Source organism: Mustela lutreola, chromosome 12 (genome assembly GCF_030435805.1).
Source record: "Mustela lutreola isolate mMusLut2 chromosome 12, mMusLut2.pri, whole genome shotgun sequence".
In the NCBI taxonomy this organism is placed as follows: domain Eukaryota; kingdom Metazoa; phylum Chordata; class Mammalia; order Carnivora; family Mustelidae; genus Mustela; species Mustela lutreola.
This window is the reverse complement of record NC_081301.1, coordinates 53,472,775-53,493,574: the sequence shown is the minus strand read 5'-3', so window position 1 is coordinate 53,493,574 and position 20,800 is coordinate 53,472,775. Positions and strand designations below refer to the sequence as shown.

At 41.0% G+C, this 20,800-nt stretch overlaps 1 protein-coding gene across 1 annotated transcript in view; it reads right to left on the bottom strand.

The window, feature by feature from the left end:
- Positions 1–20,800, bottom strand: part of FREM1 (FRAS1 related extracellular matrix 1) — a 181,421-nt gene that overhangs the window by 28,841 nt on the left and 131,780 nt on the right. The window contains exons 25-27 of the mRNA XM_059142310.1: positions 15,239–15,653; positions 9,306–9,507; positions 8,025–8,169 (exon numbers count right to left, since the gene is read on the bottom strand). Coding sequence (XP_058998293.1) covers positions 8,025–8,169; positions 9,306–9,507; positions 15,239–15,653 — 762 coding nt within the window. The remainder of the gene's footprint in view (positions 1–8,024; positions 8,170–9,305; positions 9,508–15,238; positions 15,654–20,800) is intronic.

The following is a 20,800-nucleotide window of genomic DNA, read 5'->3' as shown; positions in this document are numbered from 1 at the left end:
AAAGTTGAGATGAGTTTCAATGTCCAGTCTTCTGAGAATCCATCCTCAGCTGTTAATGGAAACCATGACAGGCAAAAATTCATCAATGTCACTCTGAAGATCCAGGTGTCCTCAAGGCCTAAAAGCTAAACACAATTTGACTGCTGATCTAGATCCATAAAGGGACCACGCAGGGTGGGGTTCAGCCTCAAAGGATAAAGGGCTTTGGTGTTCGGAGAAACGCGTGCATTTCCCTGATGCACGATTAGAACGCTGCAAAGTGGCTACAGGATAAGGTTGTTGTCATCACACAATGTTCTAGTTTCTTTTCTTAAAAATCCACATGGTAAATAATAAAGATCTACTGCTAAGCCACAAAATTAAGCCATCCTGTATACTTTCTGGAAAAATATTTCAATCCCAATGCACAGGCACACCCCTAGGATAGGTGCAACACATGTTTTGAGTGTGTTTGGTTTCTGCAGTACTGAATTTGAGATCTTTCTATTGCTGATGCTTGTTGCTTACAGTCTACACAAACACCTAAAAGAAAGAAGAAATTCCACTTGCAAGAAGTCACACAGCTGTGTGCTGGGCGTTACGGAGACAACCAGATGCAGGAGCCCATGGGAGAAATCTGGAAAGCTGTGGACATGTACAGGTCATGCAGACAAGGCTTGGGTTGAATCTTCACATTTTAATCATCCCTCCCTTGTCCTATTGCCATTGGGCAAAGCTCAGTCTCGGGTCAGAAATGAAGTTTATGGACATACTTTATGCGACATGCATATGGTGATCATTTCAAGTCATTTAGGAATGGTTTCTCAACCTGGACACTGTCGACATGGGGACCAGATGGTTCTTTGTTACTGAGCTGTCCTGTGCATTGTAAGATGGTTAGCATCATCCCTGGCTCTGCCCACTAGATGCAGTCACATCAGCTCCTCTAATCAAAACTGCTTCCAGAAACTTCCAAATGTCCCTGAGGGGTAGGTCATCCTCAGTTGAGAAACACTTCCCTCAGTGACCGTGGGGTACTTAACACAACAGGAAATTTGATTTAATGAGGAAAGTGAATTTGAATTCCCAACATCCACTACTGTGAACGGAAGACATAGGACGGATCAGTGGAGATTAAATTGGATTAGAAGTCATGAGGTTTCTGGTCCCTCTACCACACAAAAAAAGATCTCAAAGTGCAGCACAAGGAAACTGTCTTGCTTTGTTTTGTTTCTGGTCTCCATTTAATGTCTCGTCTTTTGTTTAACTTTAGCACATACTTTAAATTTACGTATTGCCTTGTTCTATTTTATATGTTCATATAAGCAGTGATATGATTATAAATATTTTAACATGTACTCTCCAGAGGGAAGAGATGCGTGTGTGTGTGTGTTTGTATAGGTGTGTGTGTTTAATATGAATTTAAGGGTGTATAGGATGCAATTTACAAGTAATAATATAAGATATACTACACTTTTACTGTAGATTTCAAAGTCAGCTGATTCTCAGGATAACATTTTTGTTGACATTTCTCTAACTTTTGCTACAAATGTAAGGAAAGTCATCTAAATACCCAATTTAAAATTGCAATCCAGGTGCCCCTGAGTGGCTCAGTCAGTTATGCATCTGCCTTCAGCTCAGGTCATGATCCCAGGGTCCTGGCATTGAGCCCTGCATCGGGCTCTCTGCTCAGCAAGTTTCCCTTTCCCCCTCCTCCTCCTCTCTCTGAGAGCTTGTGCTCTCTCTCTGTCCAGTAAATAAATAAGAGCTTTAAAATAAAAAGTAAAAAATAAAATTGCAATCCATCTTAAAGTCCAGCATCTGTGATACCCCTTATCCTGACCAACTTTTTCATTTCCCAAGGTAGTATCATGTAGAACATACTATTCAGTTTATTTATACATGGAGTAAACTCCCAAGAAAACAGAGCTCTTTGGTTCACTGATACACTCCCGAGTCCCCTGAGAGTGGTTAGAAAACAGTTGGTGCTCAATTGATACTTGTTTAATGAATGAAGAGATCTTGTTTACCCACTGTTTCCCAAGTGAAGCTGACCACTGAAACCTTTCGTCTTCCTGGCCCTGTTAACATCGTATTTCAAAAAATTGAAAAATGCTGCAATAGATGACCCTCGCATGTTCTTTCCAGCCCTTACTCTGGATTCTTTAACTATGACTGCACTTTATTAGACTATCGAGAAAGGATGCGTTGACAAGAGAGCAGTGGACCATAAAGCATGATGGCTTAGCGCACGCTATTATATTTTCTAAGGTATGTGCATGATTCTCAACACTTGGCAATGTCTAGGGACAGCCCTGATTGTCACAGTGGGGAGGAGGGTGATAGTGGCATTTCGTGGGCAGAGACCAGGGAGGCTGTAAACCTTGTGCAAAGCACAGGTCCCCCTGCCTGGCCCCAGCGTACCCCCAGCCCATGACAAAGAGTCACCTGACCCAAATTGTCAATAGTGTTGCTGTGAAAACAAACAAACGACAAACACCAAAACAACAACAAAACACACACATACAGATAGATAGATACTTTCTGCAATTTCATTTTGTGGCTACTTGAGTCATTTCTATGAAAAAACAATTAACTGAAAGACTTGGGAATAAAATCCCAGTTTGGGATTTGGGACACTAATCTAGGTTAGTAAGAGTGTGTGAAAAAGGCACTCAGCTGCTCTGTGCCTCAGTTTCCTCACTTCCCAAAGAATAAATAATGATGAGTCTGTACTTCAAAGGGCTGAAATGAGCCTTAATGAATACTCATTAAGTATTTTGAGTTTCTCAGTGAAAGGTTTTTATAGAAGCTAAAATGGTGATTAAATTATTCTTCCAACTAGATCTTCATAATCAAGTAGCATATGACTTAAGAAAAATTAAAAGGCTAAAAAATATTTTTCTGAGTATTCTAAAACTTATCAATTCAAAAAGGATGTTATTAATCTCCATAATCTCATGCTATGAACACCTGTGTTTTCCTTTTTGTCTTTCTCTGGTGGTAATGGGAAAACAGTGTTTAGCCAAGAGGCAGCACACTGAGTACCCGAAACACTGAGTACCCAAGTGCTTTGGAGTCAGAACATCTTGCAACCGCTTATTAGTGTGTGATTCTGGTCAGTTACCCAGTCTCCCCAAGTCTCAGTTTTCATTTAGCTTTAAAACGAGAATTATACTCAGATGAAAATTAAAATTCATTAATATGTATACAGCACCTGTACACAGTGGGCGTTTAATAAGTGGCATTTCCCTTCCCTTCCTCTGTGCTTTCTTCAATCTATCCGGAGGCAAATGCTCCAACTTCTGGCTTGCAGGTAATGTGAAAATTTCAGCTAGCCCAGAGTTTCAACCTCTTCCCCTGTAAGGTGTTTCATAAAAGTCGCTCAAACATCGCAGGGTGCGCCTGTTAGGAATTCCTTCACTGTTTGATCTCTTTTTGTCCCTTCTCTTTCAAAGCCAGGAACGAATAAGGGTAGCCAGAGGGAGGAGAAGAATCAGTCCTTAGAATGGGGCAGCAGCTGGAAAAGCGACCCAGGGCGATGATGAACTTCAGCATGGGTCAACTTTTCTTTTTGAAGTTAACTTTTCCCCCCAGTGGCCACATGAAAGAGGTCAATACAGGAGACCTGAGAAGAAACTGCCTTGGTTAGAAGTTGTCTGCACCTGTGGTCTGCAGAAGCGTTTTGAAAAGCGCGAGTCCTGCGTGGCTGGGCTTGGGAGCTCTGCGAATGGTCTTCAGATGGGAGTGGGACCGGAGGACTGGTACGGCCGGGACTGAGTCACGCGAAGGCCCGAGCCACCAAGATGAGTGCTCACTTGGAGGTGGTGAGGTCAGGGTTCACTCTCGGCTCTGCCTTTCTTTCATTTTGTGACTTCTGGCCAATTACTTAAATGCTTTAAGCCTGAATTCCTTATCACCCTCAGAGGATTGCATTTTGCAGATTAAATTAGACAACATATGTGAAAGTACCTAGCACAGTGCCTGAAATTGAGGCACTTGGCCAAATCTGAGTCTTTATGCAAATTTCCAAGCATCTCAGTGTTCTAGAATAATTTCTATTTACGATAAAACGTCTCCCAAATGTATTCCATGAAAAACTTGTTCCATGAGCTAGTCTGGGGTGGAGTGGTGGGGGTTCTAATGTCAAATTGAGTTGAGATACGCTGCATACCATATCCCTGTTGCAGATTCCCACTCCGTACAAGCATCTCCGTGACTCTGGGAAGTGATGCGGTTAAATAGCATGTAAGCTAGCTAGCTAGCAACAACTTGATTATTTATTTTTTTTTAAGATTTATTTATTTGAGAGAAAGAAAGAGAGACAGAGAGCTCGCTCGCACACAGAGGGAAATTGAAAGGGAGAAGCAGACTCCCCACTGAGCAGGGGGCCTGATGCAGGCTGGATCCTAGGACCCTGGGATCGTGACCTGAGCTGAAGGTAGATGCTTAAGGACTGAGCCACCCAGGCACCTGCAACAACTTGATTAAATCTAGATTTCCTAATACCTTGTCTAATGGAATATCCAAAGACCCTTCAAAACTGATATTCTGTAGAAATGCTGCCAAAGCAAAGACTTACTAGCAATCAAGATTCTGAACGTGGGTCCCCCCTGGTTTTTAAAAAAGCTTCCTTCTGCCCCAGATTGTACTCAATGGTCCCTTTAGCTTTATTACAGGGAAGTTTTCACCCCTCCAAATAAATGGACTCTATTAATCTATTAATCCTTTCGAACCCAACCAAGAACATAAAATTACACAAGACTTAGCTTATTGATTAATAATTTAGCTTATTGATTAATAAGTGTATTGACTCTTTACTTTGTGAATCATCCCAGAATTGATTTCTAATTAGAGATAGGCCCCCAGACGTCTCCGGGATACGTCTTCAAACAGTCAGTCTTGTACTCATGTGAATGAACAATAGCAATCACCGCGGCAAGTCCCATTGTCAAGGACTTACACTGTGCAAGATGCTCTCACGTGTTTTATCTCCTTTGTTTCTCTAAGCAAATCGTGGTACCACCCTCATCTGACCAAAGAGTTAACTAAGGTCTACGCAATTACCTAGGTCAATGGCAGACCCAAAGCACGAGCTCTGTTCCTTGACTCTAAGTCCAGTGGCTTTTCCTTTGTTATCTATACCAGAATTCTGTACCAGTGTGTCAGACATGGAGTGCACATTAATATTAATAGCTGAAATATACTTAAAAAAAAAAAACCCCTAACACAAAAGTCCTTGAAGAATATGTATTCCTCCTTTTCTGCTGCCTTGGTGGCCAAAGACTGGAGAAAAAGCAGGGAGGTAAGTCTGCTGCTCCTTTCCTGGTAGGCCAGTCTAGCTGACTTGCTAAGAGTGGCCAAGAAGTTCTTCAGTGTGATAAGGAGAACCGTGGACTCGAGAGCCGCCCTTCCCGGACCTGAATCCCAGCTCCTTCACTAATTAGCTGCGTGAGCCGAGAAGAGTCACCTCCTATCTCCGTGTTTCAGTTTTCTCATATATAAACTCTAGATTATGATGGTACCTGAATGCTGGTTGGGTTGATTAAAGATTGACCCAACTGGACGATTAAAGAAGATCAGTGAAGCAGAGTAGAGGGCGCCTGGGTGGCTCCCTTGCTTATTCGTTTTCCTTCAGCTCAGGTCATGTTCCCAGGGTCCTGGGATCAAGTCCTGCACCAGGCTCTCTGCTCAGCCGGGGAGTCTGCCCCTCCCCCTGCTTGTGCACTTGCTCTCTCTGTTGCTCACTCAAAAAAACAAGTTCTTAACAGAAAAAGAAAGGGGCGCCTGAATGGCTCAGTGGGTTAAAGCCTCTGCCTTCGGCTCAGGTTATGATCTCAGGGTCATGAGATCGAGCCCCACATCGGGCTCTCTGCTCAGCAGGGAGCCTGCTTCCCCCCTCTCTCTGCCTGCTGCTCTGCCTGCTTGTGACCGCTCCCTCTCTCTGTCAAATAAACAAACAAAATCTTTAAAAAAGAAAAAAAAAGAAAAAGAAAAAGGAACAGAAAACAATTGTCCTGTAAATACCTATAACATATACTGTACATGTAACTAGGTCCTTGTGAGCTGTTTTGGAAAGACAACTATTCACAACATTGTTTCTTACTGGAATAACAGGCTTCTTGTTCCAAAAAATCTATTTACAAATGAGGTTTGGGACAGCTATACCGTTCACAAATCATGAAGATAAGTGCTGAGTAATTTCTCTCTCCCCCTACCTCCCTAAAGAAAACAATGTATGCCAGAATCAAATCAAAAGGACTTCTGGGTTAACCCCTGGTAGACATATTTTTCATCCTCTTGTTTTGCTGGTTCCAATCCTTTCTAGCTGATTTAGAAATCTCTTTAGTGACGTACGTGAAAATTGGTATCACAGAAGCAGGAGTCTATTTAAAATCGCCTCAGTTAAGGTTATAAATTCTTCTGGGATTCTCCTATGAATCTGAGAATTATTTAACAACACAAATTGTCTTCAAAAGCAATGTCCTTTGTAACCATGAGGAACATAAAGGGTTTGCAGTTGAAGCAATATCAATCTAGCATCGCTGCTGGAGAAAAAAAATCCTGTCAGCCATGCTATGTTCACCATGTGAAGGAGCAGCGGTCAGCATTAGGTCACGGACAAGTCTGGTCAATAGTCTCATTCTTTAGTTGAATTATTAAAAAACAAATGTAATCAATTTATTAATGATTTTGGAGCAGGATTTCTTTTTTTCATTTTCTTAACTGGAAGACACCCATCTGAAGTTGCAGGTAGGTAATATATTTTCTGTAAAGATTTTAATGCCAACGAATCATTTCTCTTGCATAAGATCAGTTTAATGGGTGGTGGTCCTCCATTTTAGTTTTATAACCTCATGATTGGTATTTTAATGTCAAAGCCCAGGTCTTCCTTATTCATGCCTATTTCCCCAGCATCCCCAGTACTGCAAATGGGGCATATAACAGCCACTCAATAAAAATCTGTGAAGGTTATTAATCTGGGCCAGGGGCTACTCTTTATCAGGGCAAGTGGAGGTGGGACTCTGGGAATGAATTTTGCAGAGGATACATTTTTCTAACAATGACTATAGAGACCTCTGCTGGCAATTGTTGGAACTACAATTCTGCCAGAAAAAGTAAAAATGGGGAGACCGGGGGTGAATTTGTTGTCTTCCTTTGGCCATATTCTGTCATAAAAGGCCCATAAAGAGGCTGTGCTTTCTCACAATGTGTAGATTTATGAGGTTGCAGCAAACACTGAATTTAGGGTAAATGAGCAACTTTTCTATGAGGGCACTGGAAAGTGTGTCAAATTTCGAAAGAAAAACACGGCATTAGGAGAATCGGACTCTGATGAAACTTTCTGTGATTATCTGATAACTGGTAAACTATTCAAGCCCTGCATTCAAGAGAATTTAGAACAGGGGCCCAGTCCGAAATATTAGGATGGTCTGTTCATCTTGTTCGTTGTGAGGATTGAATACCCTTGTGCATGTCATACAATGTCTGTTACCCAGTGTTTCCCTTTACGCTGCCTTCGTCTTACCTGTGATCAGTTTAACGTACAGAAGCAGTCACAAGTCATCATTTGGGAGGGTTTTTTGGTTTCTTTGGAGGGAAGAGATGTATTGCGGGCCTCTCCTGATTACCCCATTCTTCCTGCTGTAGGTATTTTCAAAGACGGGTTACTAACACAGTCCTAGAGTGACCTCTTGCTGCATGATTTGTCCCTGAGCCTGCAAGCTCAGTCGTGGGTGTGAGTGAACTACCAAGACAGAAACTGCTCTGTGTGCAAAAGTGCATGTATTTACATGAGTAACAGGAATGATCCAGCACTCTATACCTTAACTTTTTAATATTCCCATAGCATATAAGTCTACTGGCTTTCCCCTTATCTCCCAGTAGAAAGAAAATTCTTTCTCCAAAATGAATTCTACGAGGTTCTAAAATGACCTAACAATTTATCCTTGGATTTTGTTTTAAAATGAATATTTCACATTCACAATCAGATATATTCTGGACATTACTATGTATAGGACCGCTGAAGAAGCAAAATAATTTACATTTGAGGAGCAGCAGAGTTCCCCATGGGGTCCATGATTTGAAATTCCACGATATCTGAATGCACTTCCAAAGACGGGCTTATGATGTAAAGAATGGTCTTACTGTTTAAGTCCTTTTGGATAAATTTCTCATGGATAAATTCACCTATAAGAAAGCAATGAATGAATTTCATGGGAAATCAAGCAAAATATTAAATAAAAGCTGATAAATTATATGGCAATTTTATTTCAAGCAGAGCGTTACAAACAGTCAAAGTAGATATTTTTAAAGAAATTAACATTATTGCAAGTATCTTTAAAGTCATATGCAATAAGCTTAAATTAGGCTTTAAAATTTACTTTGGCTCAGAAATATTGTGCCTTAAAGAAAATATAAAAATAGAGGGAGAGTAGGAAGATCCAGTAATAAAATCTCTAATTCTGTGCCATCCTTTTTAGTGACATATTTTGATCATTGTCTTCATAGAGCAGAAATAATTTGCAATCCAGAGAAACTATTATACCCCTCCCAATTTATTTATTTATTTATTTAGTTTAATGAACTGACATCATTTAGAATTCCTGCTAGAAAAAAAAAATTAGTCACAAATATGAAATTGGTACTGACACTGTGTGTTCCTCTGACTATATTACCATCTGGCTGTTACAAAGAATTGTAAATAATAAACAGCTGCGTGACACCTGGGTGGCTCAAGCAGTTAAGTGTCTGCCTTCAGCTCAGGTCATGAGCCTGGGGTCCTGGGATCAAGTCCTACATCGGGCTCCTTGATGAGTGGGGAGCCTGCTTCTCTGCCTGCTGCTCCCCCATGCTTGTGCTCTCTCTCTCTGACAAGTACATAAAATATTTTTTAAAAAGGCTACCAGGGGTGCCTGGTGGCTCAGTGAGTTAAGCTTCTGCCTTCAGCTCAGGTCATGATCTCAGAGTCCTGGGATCGAGCCCCACATCAGGCTCTCTGCTCAGCAGGGAGCCTGCTTCCTACCTCTCTCTCTGTCTGCCTCTCTGCCTACTTGCGATTTCTCTGTCAAATAAATAAATAAAATCTTCAAAAAAAAATAATAAACAGCTGCGCATCACTACTTGATTCTCCACTTGAGATGAATTTAGGACTGCTCAGCCTCAAACCCTCTTTAGCACCAATATTGATTTATAAACTGCCTCTATCAGTAAGCCCTGGGGAGTGTTTACCAAATGGGCCTACACTTAATTAAATTACTCTCTAGCCTTGCCAGCTATGGGGTATTTTAAGATGAGCAATTACAAGGATTAAGGAAGGCAAGTACCTGTTGTTGTGTTCTCCAGATGTCCATGCTGGGGACCTCGTAAAATCTTAAAGATGATCAGATCGTCATCGGTGTCAGGGTCTGATGCCTTCAACACATGGGAAGTGAGGTAAATCCCATAACATCCATTTTTCAGGAGCCCCACTTGAGAAGGGGAATGCAAGTGTGTGATGTAGGGGGCTGTTTTGTCCAGCTGGTCAACCTGGATAGTCAATAATGATGTACAGTCTTATATAGAGGTTTCTCATCTCCAAACAACATAGGGTCTAAATGATGAAAGGTGATTATTTACAGGCATTTGTGTATTTATTTCACTGAGGATGAGAACCACGTAACTAAGCGAGTAGACTCAATTTGTGGAGATATTGAATGCATGGGCAATCACTCATGAGCTCGAGAAGCGCAAAGGCTCAGACCCTGCAAAGGGCCTCATTCAGGTGTGGTAGGAATCTCGGTCCATCTTGCAAATGACTGTCGGAAGTTAGGGAAGGAGCAGGTTTGAATGATAAGCACAGTTGGCCACTCATACTAGACAACTGGTATGGGACCATGGTGCTTATTCCTCTTACTCCCATCCATTCAGGTTTTAACTTCATTTATCCCCAAATGATACTGTTGCAAATCTTGGTTCACCCTAGCTAAGGAAAGGGTAAGTGCCATGATAAGACTTGTATAGTCTGGTAGAAGATGATATAATAAACTATTATTCAGCTATTTTAATAACCAAGGTAGGAGGCACTGAAAATAAATAATTTCCACAACTGAATGTGAACTGGTAAAAAACCAAAACCAAAACCAAACCAGACCAAAACAAAACAGTAAGCTGTGGCAGAGGAGATGACTACAGTACCGTTTTTGTTCATCTGTATGTTCATACAGACATAGACAAAATTCTGGGAGCACTGACATAAACCTGTTTGGTTGCATGGAGTGGGGGGAAAAGGAGGGTTCATTACGTATTTCTACGTGGAATTTTCTAACAATCAAATATTTTTTTTTCCTTGTAGGTTGGCAAGTTTCTTTTTTTACTACAAGAATAATCATACATCATGTTGGTAACTGTTTGGAAGAGCAGGCATTTTTATCTTTTGCTGGTAGGGGTGCAAATTAGTGAAAATTTTCTGGAGAGAAATTTGGCATACGTATATATATATAACAAAAGTATATATACTCTGATCAAAACTTTCATTTTTTTGAGTATGTCCTGCAGAAATAATAAGATGTGTACACAAAATGTGTGTGAAGATTACATATATATATATATGCATATATATAAAAATATACACACATACACATCTATACATATATATGCTCACTAAATATAATTTATAATAGTAATTAACAAAACAAATCCATAAAACTACAAGTCCCACAGGGGATTTACAAACCATCTCTACCTGACACTGGGTCTTATTCAGCTTTTAAAAATTGTGTTTTCAAAAACGATCTAATGACATTAGGAAATTTTCATAACACAATGAAGGGTAGAAACAGGCAATATGCTTGATAGTATATATCATACCCTCCTACTTTTTTAATTGCACAGAATAAAAGAATGAAAGGCAGTCGCCAAAAGTAGTTATCTTTGTTTTGTTTTTTGCTTTTTCAAATTTTGTTTATTTGAGAGAGAGAGAGACAGGGAGAGAGAGCATGAGGGGGGGGGGGGTGGGCAGAGGGAGAGAGAGAAGCAGACTCTGCTGAGCAGGGAGCCTGACTCGGGGCTCCATCCCAGGTCCCTGGGGATCATGACCTGAGCCAAGAGCACATTTTTAACCGACTGAGCCACCCAGTGCCCCAAAAGTAGTTATCTTTGAGTGGTATGACTGCTCTTGTCCCTTTCTGTAGCTTATGAATTGTTTACAATAAACAATTATTTTACAAAGAAAGCAACAACAATTTTTGAAAGTTACAGTCATTCTCCTCTCCTAAAAAGTGTTCACGACAACCTCGGAGCTGCGCAGTTGGCTGGGAGGCGGGGAGTCACGTAGTTATCATGGCCTTCTGTGGGAGAAGCCGCTTTACTCATGATGGCCAGGAGGCCAGTAGGAGGGATGGCGAATGGCAGGTGAGAAACATAAAAATACTCAGAGCCAGGAAAGAAACCCTCAATGTTAAAACCAGCTGAGTGCAGGAGTGGGTTTATGTTGCATTTTCCTTAAAAATAAAAGTGTTACAAAAGGAATAAATGGGGAGCCCCTGGATGGCTCAGTTGGTTGAGCAACTGCCTTCGGCTCAGGTCATGGTGCCAGAGTCCCAGGATTGAGTTCGGCATCCAGCTCCCTGCTCCGCTGGGAATCTGCTTCTCCCTCCGCCCCCTGCCCCTCTCTTGTTCTCCCTCTCATTCTCTTTCAAATAAATAAATAAAATCTTTTTCTAAAGATTTTATTTATTTTTTTAAATATATTTTTTTAAGATTTTATTTATGACAGAGAGAGAGAGTAAGAGAGGCAACACAGCCCAAGAGCTGGAGAGCGAGAAGCAGGTTTGGGGCTGAGCAGGGAGCCTGACCAGGGGCTCAATTCCAGGATGCTGGGATCATGACCTGAGCCGAAGGTAGATGCTTAATCGACTGAGCCACCCTGGTGCCCCAAATAAAATCTTAAAAAAAAAAAAGAAAGAGAGAGAGAGAAAGGAATAAATGCCTGTTGTGATTTGTTTTTAAAATATTTTAAAAAAATATATTATTATATATATTTGAATTTCTTTATATTTAAATTTTTATATAAATATATAAATGTATTTTATATTTAAGTTTGCTTATATAGTAAATATATTACATATTAACTATTTAACATATGTAAAATATATTTTTAAAAATATTTAAAAAAATAAAAACTCTGGTTACATGGTCTCCTGTTGTGTCTTCGGCCACACTTGCCCCTAATCCCATTAAACTTCTTCAAAAACAGCTCTGGCTTAGTAAGTCGGAAGCATTTCAAAATATCGGAGTCCAAGCCACTTTTTTTTTTTTTAAAGAAAAGAAGGCTACATCCTTTAGAACTTGTGCTGGATTCATCGACAATGATCTCAGACACAGGTAAACCATATAGAGGGCAGCGACACTGGTCCTTCCTCCCTTACCCCTAGCCCATCCCCATTTAGAGGAGTACAGGACTCAATGAAGCATGATGGTGGTGTCCTGGTCACACAGTCATGATTCCCTACAACATGGATGTCAGGTTGGGCATGTTTCAGCAAAATGCAGCTGTGTTTTAAACTTGTGAAGTCTGGTGGCTTTGCCTTTGGTTCCACTCAGGATGGGACCAAAAGAGTAGTACACCCACACTTGAGAGATTTATTTGGACCAACTTGTGACTCAGTGGTGGACATTATATTGTCTCACCAAAGAAGCTCTTGAAAGCAAGATATTGAGGGGCATCTGTCACTTAATTCCTAAACTGCCTGACCTCTCTGCTCTGAAAGACCAGAAAATTCAGGGGAGTTATGGGAGAAAGTTTGAGGCTGTCCCTGTCTATAATAATTTTATTTTATGGGGTGCCCGGGTGGCTCAGTGAGTTAAGCCTCTGTCTTCGGCGCAGGTCATGGTCTCAGGGTCCTGGGATCGAGCCCCACATCAGGCTCTCTGCTCCGTGGGGAGCCTGCTTCCCCCTCTTCTCTGCCTGCCTCTCTGCCTACTTGTGATCTCTCTCTCTCTCTGTCAAATAAATATATAAAATCTTTAAAAAATAATTTAATTTTATGACAAAAAATACCTTGGATTAAAATACCTTTGGATTAAAAAGAACTTTCACAACATATATCCAACATTCTCCAATCAGTAAATTCTGCAACTACCACGAGATCATTCTCTTACAATAGCTATGCTCTGTAAGATGAGTGTTGGTGTTGGAACAGGCCTGATTTAAGCTCTGATACTTCTTCTAAATTCTACTCCCTTTTCCTTCTCTACTCTGCAGGGTAGGAAGGAACTTTCCTGCCTGTACTTAGAATGTGTAACTCCTATAAATTTGCAGCATAGTAGACCAAGAAAAGTATTATTGGTTGGACAGTACAGTTACATTTCTGTACCTAGAGTGGACAGTCAGGAGTCAGGAAAAAGTATATTAATAGGTTGAAGAGTGGGATGAGACAAATAACAATTAAGACATATAATTAAAAAAACTTTTACAATATACAAAGTACTTCTTTCATACTGATGACATCAGTACCTTGTCTCTTCTCCCAGTGCATCATAATTTTATGACATTTTTCTGGACCTTCCTAGAGCCAAAGACTCATCCTGCATCTACTCTATGCTACCACGACTCCCCACCTTTCTACTCAGATCCCACTTTAGATAGAGACTGTGATAGTTCATTTTATGTGTCAACTTTGCTGGCTAGAATGCTCATTGTTTAGTCAAATAGCAGGCTAGGTGTTGCTGTGAAGGTATTTTTTAGTTGTGCTGAACATTCAGTCAGTTGACTCTGAGTAATGTAGATTACCCTGTGGGTGGGTCTCATCCAATCAGTTGAAGACTGATTAAGAACAAAGACTGAGGTCCCCTAGATAGGAAGCAATTTTGTCTCCCAACTGCCTTTGAGATCGAGACTTGCAACATCAATTCCTACTGGAATTTCCATCCTGCTGGCCTGCCTTGCAGATTTTGGACATGTCAGACTCTACAATCTATAATGGTGAGCCGATTCCTGAAAATAAATCTCTCTTTTTTTTCCCTTTCTCTTTCCCTATATACACCCCATGTGTGCTGTCCCCCTGAAAACAGCTGACCAAAACAGAGACTAAAGAGCAGGGAAAATTATGATTATTTCACATAATCAGAAGGTACTGGGACATGTAAATTTATCTCTTCTACAGTTGGCAGAAGTGTGTAGAACAGGATAAACTACATCCAAAGAAAGTGGAGTCAAGGGTGATGTATTTTGATTAAAAAAGGAAAAACACCTTATGCCCTCCCCGAATCATCCTAATAGTCAATACAACTGTGGCAGAGCAGTGCCAGAGGAAGGGCACAGAACTGGGGATCAGAAAGACCATGGGTCTTTATATGGTTTTGATCACATTATTGAGCTTGTGAACTCCTGAACACCTATTAAGTGCAGATAATAAAATTCCCCTCTTCCTGAGAAGGAAATGAGCTTTATGTGAGGTGGGTCTGACCCACAGTTAATGCTCTGACACTCGTAGCTACTACAGTTGTTTTCCCATTATTATTTCATGTGTAATATTGATGCTGCCTTGTACTTTTCACATATCCAATCGAAAACCATTAAAAAGCCACCAGATGATGCGAACCAATAGGTATCGTCATAATAGAACACTTAGATATTACAACAGTAGTTACAAGATATTGAATATCTACTGTATTTCAGGCAATATACTAGTGCCTGCCATATCTAATTTGATTTTATTCTCACCACAATGCTGGAAGGCATGGTTTTCAAAGGAGGAAAGGTTGAATCAGAAGAGTTAAAGGACTCCCTTAAGGTCATACAGCTAATAAATGACAAACCTAGTCAATAAATTCCAGCCTAGTCAAATCTGACTCCAAAGCCCATGTTTTCTGTTTCTTTCGGTCTCGTCATGAACTCTTGCAACTGTCTTGTCCATATGAATAAGCTTTGCATTAATATGTCCATATTAATATGCCTGGCATGCTGTAGACCCACCCCACAACACCTATTTGAATAAGAGAAGGAAGGTTGGGATGCCTGGGTGGCTCAGTTGGTTAAGCACCTGCCTTCGGCTCAGGTCGTGATCTCAGAGTCCTGGGATTGAGCCCTGCATTGGGCTCTCTGCTCAGCGGGGAGTCTGCCTCTCTCTGCCTGCCACTCCTGCTTGTGCTCTCTCTCTGACAAATAAATAATAAAATCTTAAAAAAAAAAAAAAAAAAAAAAGGAAGGAAGGAAGGAATGGAGGAAAGTTGTTTTCTCTACATCTGTGGCAATGACCAATGGGCTCATCATACTTGCCTGGATGGTGAATGAAACAGGTTCTTGGCCCGCTGTTCCCTCCACCACAAAGCCTTGGTTTGTCCTATCTGTGGCCACAAAGGTAAAGCAGTCAGCCTGGGAGTCCCCTCCCAGGTGCCTGTAGGCCACATCCCTGCTGTCCACATCCTGCTGAGTGAAGTTATGTTGAAGCAGCACTGTCCCCCGCAGGTAAAGTTGGCCATGTTGCGGGAGCCGGGCCAGCACGAAGGTAAGGTTCTCTGCTGGAGTGTCAGGGTCAGTCAGCTGGAGGAGGTCAGGGGAGAGCAGGGCCATGGCCCCTTGAGCCAGTCTCAGCCCCCTATTCCTGGTCACCACAGGTAAGGCTCTATCCACAGTCTCCAGTATGATCTCAAAAACCTCGTGTTTGGTCTGCAGGCCATTGCTGATGATGAATCTGGCAAAGAGAGGCAAGGGCAGCCTTCAGCATGGAATCTTGTGGAATCTACTGGAATGAAATGATAATAATACACACCTTTTACTAAAAGACATGTTGTGCTGGGACTCAAATGAAAGCCCAAGGGCAGATCCTTCAGAAGGATATCGTTCTATCCTTTAAACCAGTCACGAAGTAACACACAAATTACCTACAACATTCTACACCCGAAAGTGTTTTTTCAACAATGTGGCATACTCATGTGATAGAACAGCCTCATTCTGTCAGTGGTATTTCTCAGGCTTGTCAACATTTAGTAGAATTCCTTGCCCCAAACAGGAATTTTTGGTAGATTTTTGGTAGAATTTAGTAGATCCCTTGCATGAGTTGGAAGAGTACATTCATTTTACATGTTTATAATTTTGCAATTGTATTTTCTTTGTAGACATTTAATGAGGTAAGCTTTTAAGACATAATTGGGGGCCAAATCAGTGACTAATTTTAGTAATTTCACTTTATTCCTGTTTTTTGTGGTAAATTTATTATTTTTTTTCAAGATTTATTTATTTGTCAGAGAAAGAGAGAGAGAGCCCAAGCAGGGGGAGTGGGAGAGGGAGAAGCAGGCTTCCTGCTGAGCAGGGAGCCTGATGTGGGGTTCCATCCCAGAACCCTGGGATCATGACCTGAGCTGAAGGCAGATGCTTAACTGACTGAGCCACCCAGGCATCCCTTTGTGGTAAATTTCTTAAGAGCAGATCATATTACTCAGCCATATAATCCTGCCTAACTCATCTCCCCTCCCCGGGCCTCATTTTTACCCTTTTAGAAAGTAAGAGATTAGACCAGATGATTGCAAAGGATCATCTAACTTTAAAACATCATATGATGCTCTAATCCCTCAAATTTTTCTTGTGCTTCTTTATTTGCCCCTTACAATATATATGGGAGTTACACCAGACAAGGATTACTTACCTAATTTAAAGAAAAAATATATATCAGAAAGGTACAGATGTAGTGGGAGATCATAAGGCAGATAGGAGACAAAGCTGGGAATGGAACTAGGATTCCGGATCCCACACCTCCTGCTCTTAAAGGGTTTTTAATACAGGCCAGTTTAACAAACCACAAAGACAGACTTGTGGTACCTGAGCACCACCACAGAATGCTAGAGAGAAAGTTCAAACGATATCAACTCAAGGTATATAAAATCTCTCACACGCCCCTGGATTTGTGATACCATAATGTGCTTTTGATTTCATTGATCGCTAAATCACAGTCCACCCACCGCTGCCAAGGGCAACAGGAAAACCAATCAAAATGATCTTTAGAACGTGTCCATGTGTATATTTGACTTGAAGGGCAACTGAGAGTATGGGAACTCCAAGAAGTTAGCCAATCACTGCTCTCAGTGGAGTTGATGAATTCACCATAGACCAAAGAGGTGTACTTCGAAATAATCCTGGAGTTCTATCTGTTAGTTTTTCTCCATGTACTGTGGTTGCTAGAAATACTCATGGAGACACTCTTATATTCCACAGATGTAAAAAAAAAAAATGTTTTAGTAGAATATAACCTGGAGTTACTTAAGAATTTTCTTTGGATTTTTTTTTTTTTAACTAGAGAAGATACGAGGTTTATATTTATTTTGCTAATCTGACAAATTTGACTGACAAGTTCTTTATTCTTTGTAAAATGTGTCTTGTCCTTCAGGGTTAAAGGGTTGATTGCTTTGCCTTTGTACAGGAGACAACCTGAAACCAGGTTGTAGGAGCACAAACAGTCAACCAGCCTGCCTGAGGCAGAGGGCTCAGAGAAGGGAGCAGCTGGACAGAAAGGAAAGGAACAGGAGTTTGGCCGAGCACAGATTTTACTTTGAAGGCTAAGCTAAAATGTTTGAGCTTTCTAATTATCTAGTTGATAAGACTGCCTACAAGGAAAATACCATGTCATACAAAGAAAAACCAATCTATTCCTTTCTGCTAAGTGAACGCACTAAGTGGAATTTTACAAATAAAGCAAATTTTTGACATTTCACACAACTTGACTTGTAAAGAATTTAACCTGTTTTTCTTTTTTCTCTCCATAGCATTATTTTTACAGTCTGGATAAAGATTCTAGCTTTAGAACTGCACACTGAGCAAAATCACAGTTTCCTTAAAACAAAACAATCAGCTGTTCTTTTGTAAAACTAAATGTTTACTAAGTCGGTTCTAAGCAAATAGGACAATTTTATTGCTGTATCATGAGTGTTTACAAAATTAGTTATTTTTGAAAAAGCAAAAGGAAACACACCCAGAAAAATATCTGTGTGCTCTTCATCTTTGTACTTATTAGTCCCTTTGGCAATTTCAAATGTCAAGTGTTATGCATTTTTAAGATGAAAATCATGATCTAAAAAAAAAAAAAAGAAGAAGAAAAAAGAAAATGATTTCTTAGGGAGAGCTTTTCGTGGAATTATGCTTTTATTCCGTTGTTTTCCTGTTACTTTTTTAGCCCTCCTTCGCTGGAGCCCATCATCTAACCCAAAGGAAAAAAATAAAAAGGAGACGAGGCATTCTCTCAGTGTCTCCAGTTTCTCTTTTCTCCACTTCACCCCTCCAGAAACATGCTTCACGCCTCCCATTCAAATAAAGTGGCTCTCTACTCCTTATCAGACTATCAGATCCCTATCTCACAATGTGCTATTGTGGAAAGTTTTTAAATCAGCTGTTTATAGTTTAGCACAAATTTAAGCCAAAGGACATGCATTTTTTTTTTTTTAAAGATTTCATTTATTTATTTGACAGAGAGAGATCACAAGTAGGCAGAGGGGGTGCGGGAAGCAGGCTCCCTGCTGACTTGATCCCAGGACCCTGAGATCATGACCTGAGCGGGAGGCAGCGGCTTAATCCACTGAGCCACCCAGGCGCCCCAAGGACATGCATTTTTAGCATTAGTATTAATCAGAGAAATTAAGGAATGTGTACCCCATTAAAAGCATGTCAAATATGGGTGGAGAAAAAAGGGAAAGGAGAGGTGAGACGGATCAGAGGTAAGGAGTGTCAAGGGGGCTTGAGTGAGTCACGGGGGCGCATTCTGACTTTCCCCAATGGAGACTGAGTTCTGAAAACACCTCGAAGCTCAGCCTCAGGATGGCCGTAATTATCTACCAATGCATGACCTGCGTGAGGACACTGAAGCTGTCTTCAGATTCAGGCTGTCCATCTCAGACTCCTCCCTGCCTGATGATGGGGAGCTGACCACGTCGGAAATCGGCAGCCTGCCATCAGACAGATGGCACTGAGGGCAAGGGAAGCCAGGGACCATACAGGAGTAAGAAATATGTTTACTGAGGCCAGTGTTCCCAGCTGGGACACCGAGGCAGCTGTCTGTGCTGACCGAAAGCTAATAAACCAGTGGTGAAAAGGATGAAATTTCTAAACGTGACCAGATCAAACACCTCTTTCCACTTTCACGAGTAACAATGGAAACTAGTCCTATTATCGGTGGGAGACAGGGTGAACGGTCATGGTTGCCTTCCCAGTCAAAACAAGCCTAGCAGAACAAGGGCACCAAGGTCAGTGCTGTTCGCGTCCACCAAGGTTGACCAGATGATCCTCCAAATGCTCTCCCCCACCGCCCCTGAAGAAGCCTTCCAGATCAATTTTCAAGTTTTGAAACAACAGTGCCATTGCGACGATGGCGTCCATTCCAAGGTTAAGAAGCTGGTGGTATCAAGGGGGCAGCTTCTTCTGTGGATCCATTTTTGTTTCATTTCCCCCAGTTAGCCTCCCTGAAAAGAGACACCACCAGGATTGACCACTGTCCTCATGAAATTGAGGGAATGGCTCTCAGATTCGTCTGGGGTGCCTGCCTGGTCTGATTTCACCATTATGGTGGTGCATTCAGGCTTTCTGCGTTTCCTGGCAAGAGAATTGGCTGAAGAATCTGCCATCTGTCATGGCATTTAAAAGATAAAAATGGAATCATAAATAGAGCCAGTTCCTCAGGAAAAAAAAAAAAAAAAAGTCCAGCCAGCATGTCAAAATGGAGGACATTAGCATGTTCTTTTAGTCCCCGGCTGCCAGCCGCTGAAGTCAGCTTGCTAATCACTTGGTGTCATCTGTCCTCGAATGTGCTGCCAAATCCTTCTTCCAGGCCGGCAGCACCAAACAATGCAGGAGAAATTTATGATTCACAAAATATTTTTGCAGAAGGTAAAATCTGACCATTAAGCTCCCCCGTTTAATTAATGCTGCCATATCTTACATTAAAAAGAGAAAGGGGAAAACATTCTCTGCCACAGAATTTATCTCTCCTACCCAGCCAAATTCCTTGCCAGATTTAACAGCAAGCGACATAAATTGAGGTGATTAGACTGGTTGCATCTATTTAATTTTTAAAAGCACCACGATTGCACACTTTCATTAAGACCGGCGCTCAGCTTTGGGTTAGATCCACCTGACAAACAACACGGCAGCCCACGAGTGGGGGAGTGAAATGACAAGATTAAAACATGGGTCTGGGGCAGATGTTAGGCTCCTCCACTATAAATATGTCAGACTTCTGGCCAAACATCAGAATGACACATTGAGGTTTCTTCCCACAGGTGCATTTTCTCCATGAATTCTTGGTACAATAGAAAAAAGTCTCTTAAAAATGAGATCTTCTCCACAGTTTGGCTGATACTCAGTGACATCAATGTAGATGACTTTCTGTGCCTCTTGGTTTTCTCATGCATAAAATGGGACCAAATCATCTCTCTCAAGGTAGTGGCGTAGGGCTTAAGGAAAATGATCGACAAAAAAAGTCTAGCACACTGCCTGACACATCACAGGTATTCAAGCAATACTAGCTTTCCTCTGCGTAAATGAAGGGATTGGACTAAATCAGTGTCTTTTCACCCCTGTTTCCTAAATTCAAACAACATCTTCATAATTTTTGCCATATTCTTCTACCACCTATACTCTTATTACTATTTTGCTTTAGATCAACTCACTCTTGTAGTTAAACAAATGTATTTAAGAGAAAATCTTTTAACTAGAAAAGCTGAAAATATTTACTACTAAAAACTTAATCCCATAAATACTGCAGAAATAAATGCAAGAAAACGATGTTTTTAATTCTTGCTAGGTATTGTGGTCCAATGGCTTGGAACTCAAGGACAGTATTGTCTGCTAAAAAGGAAA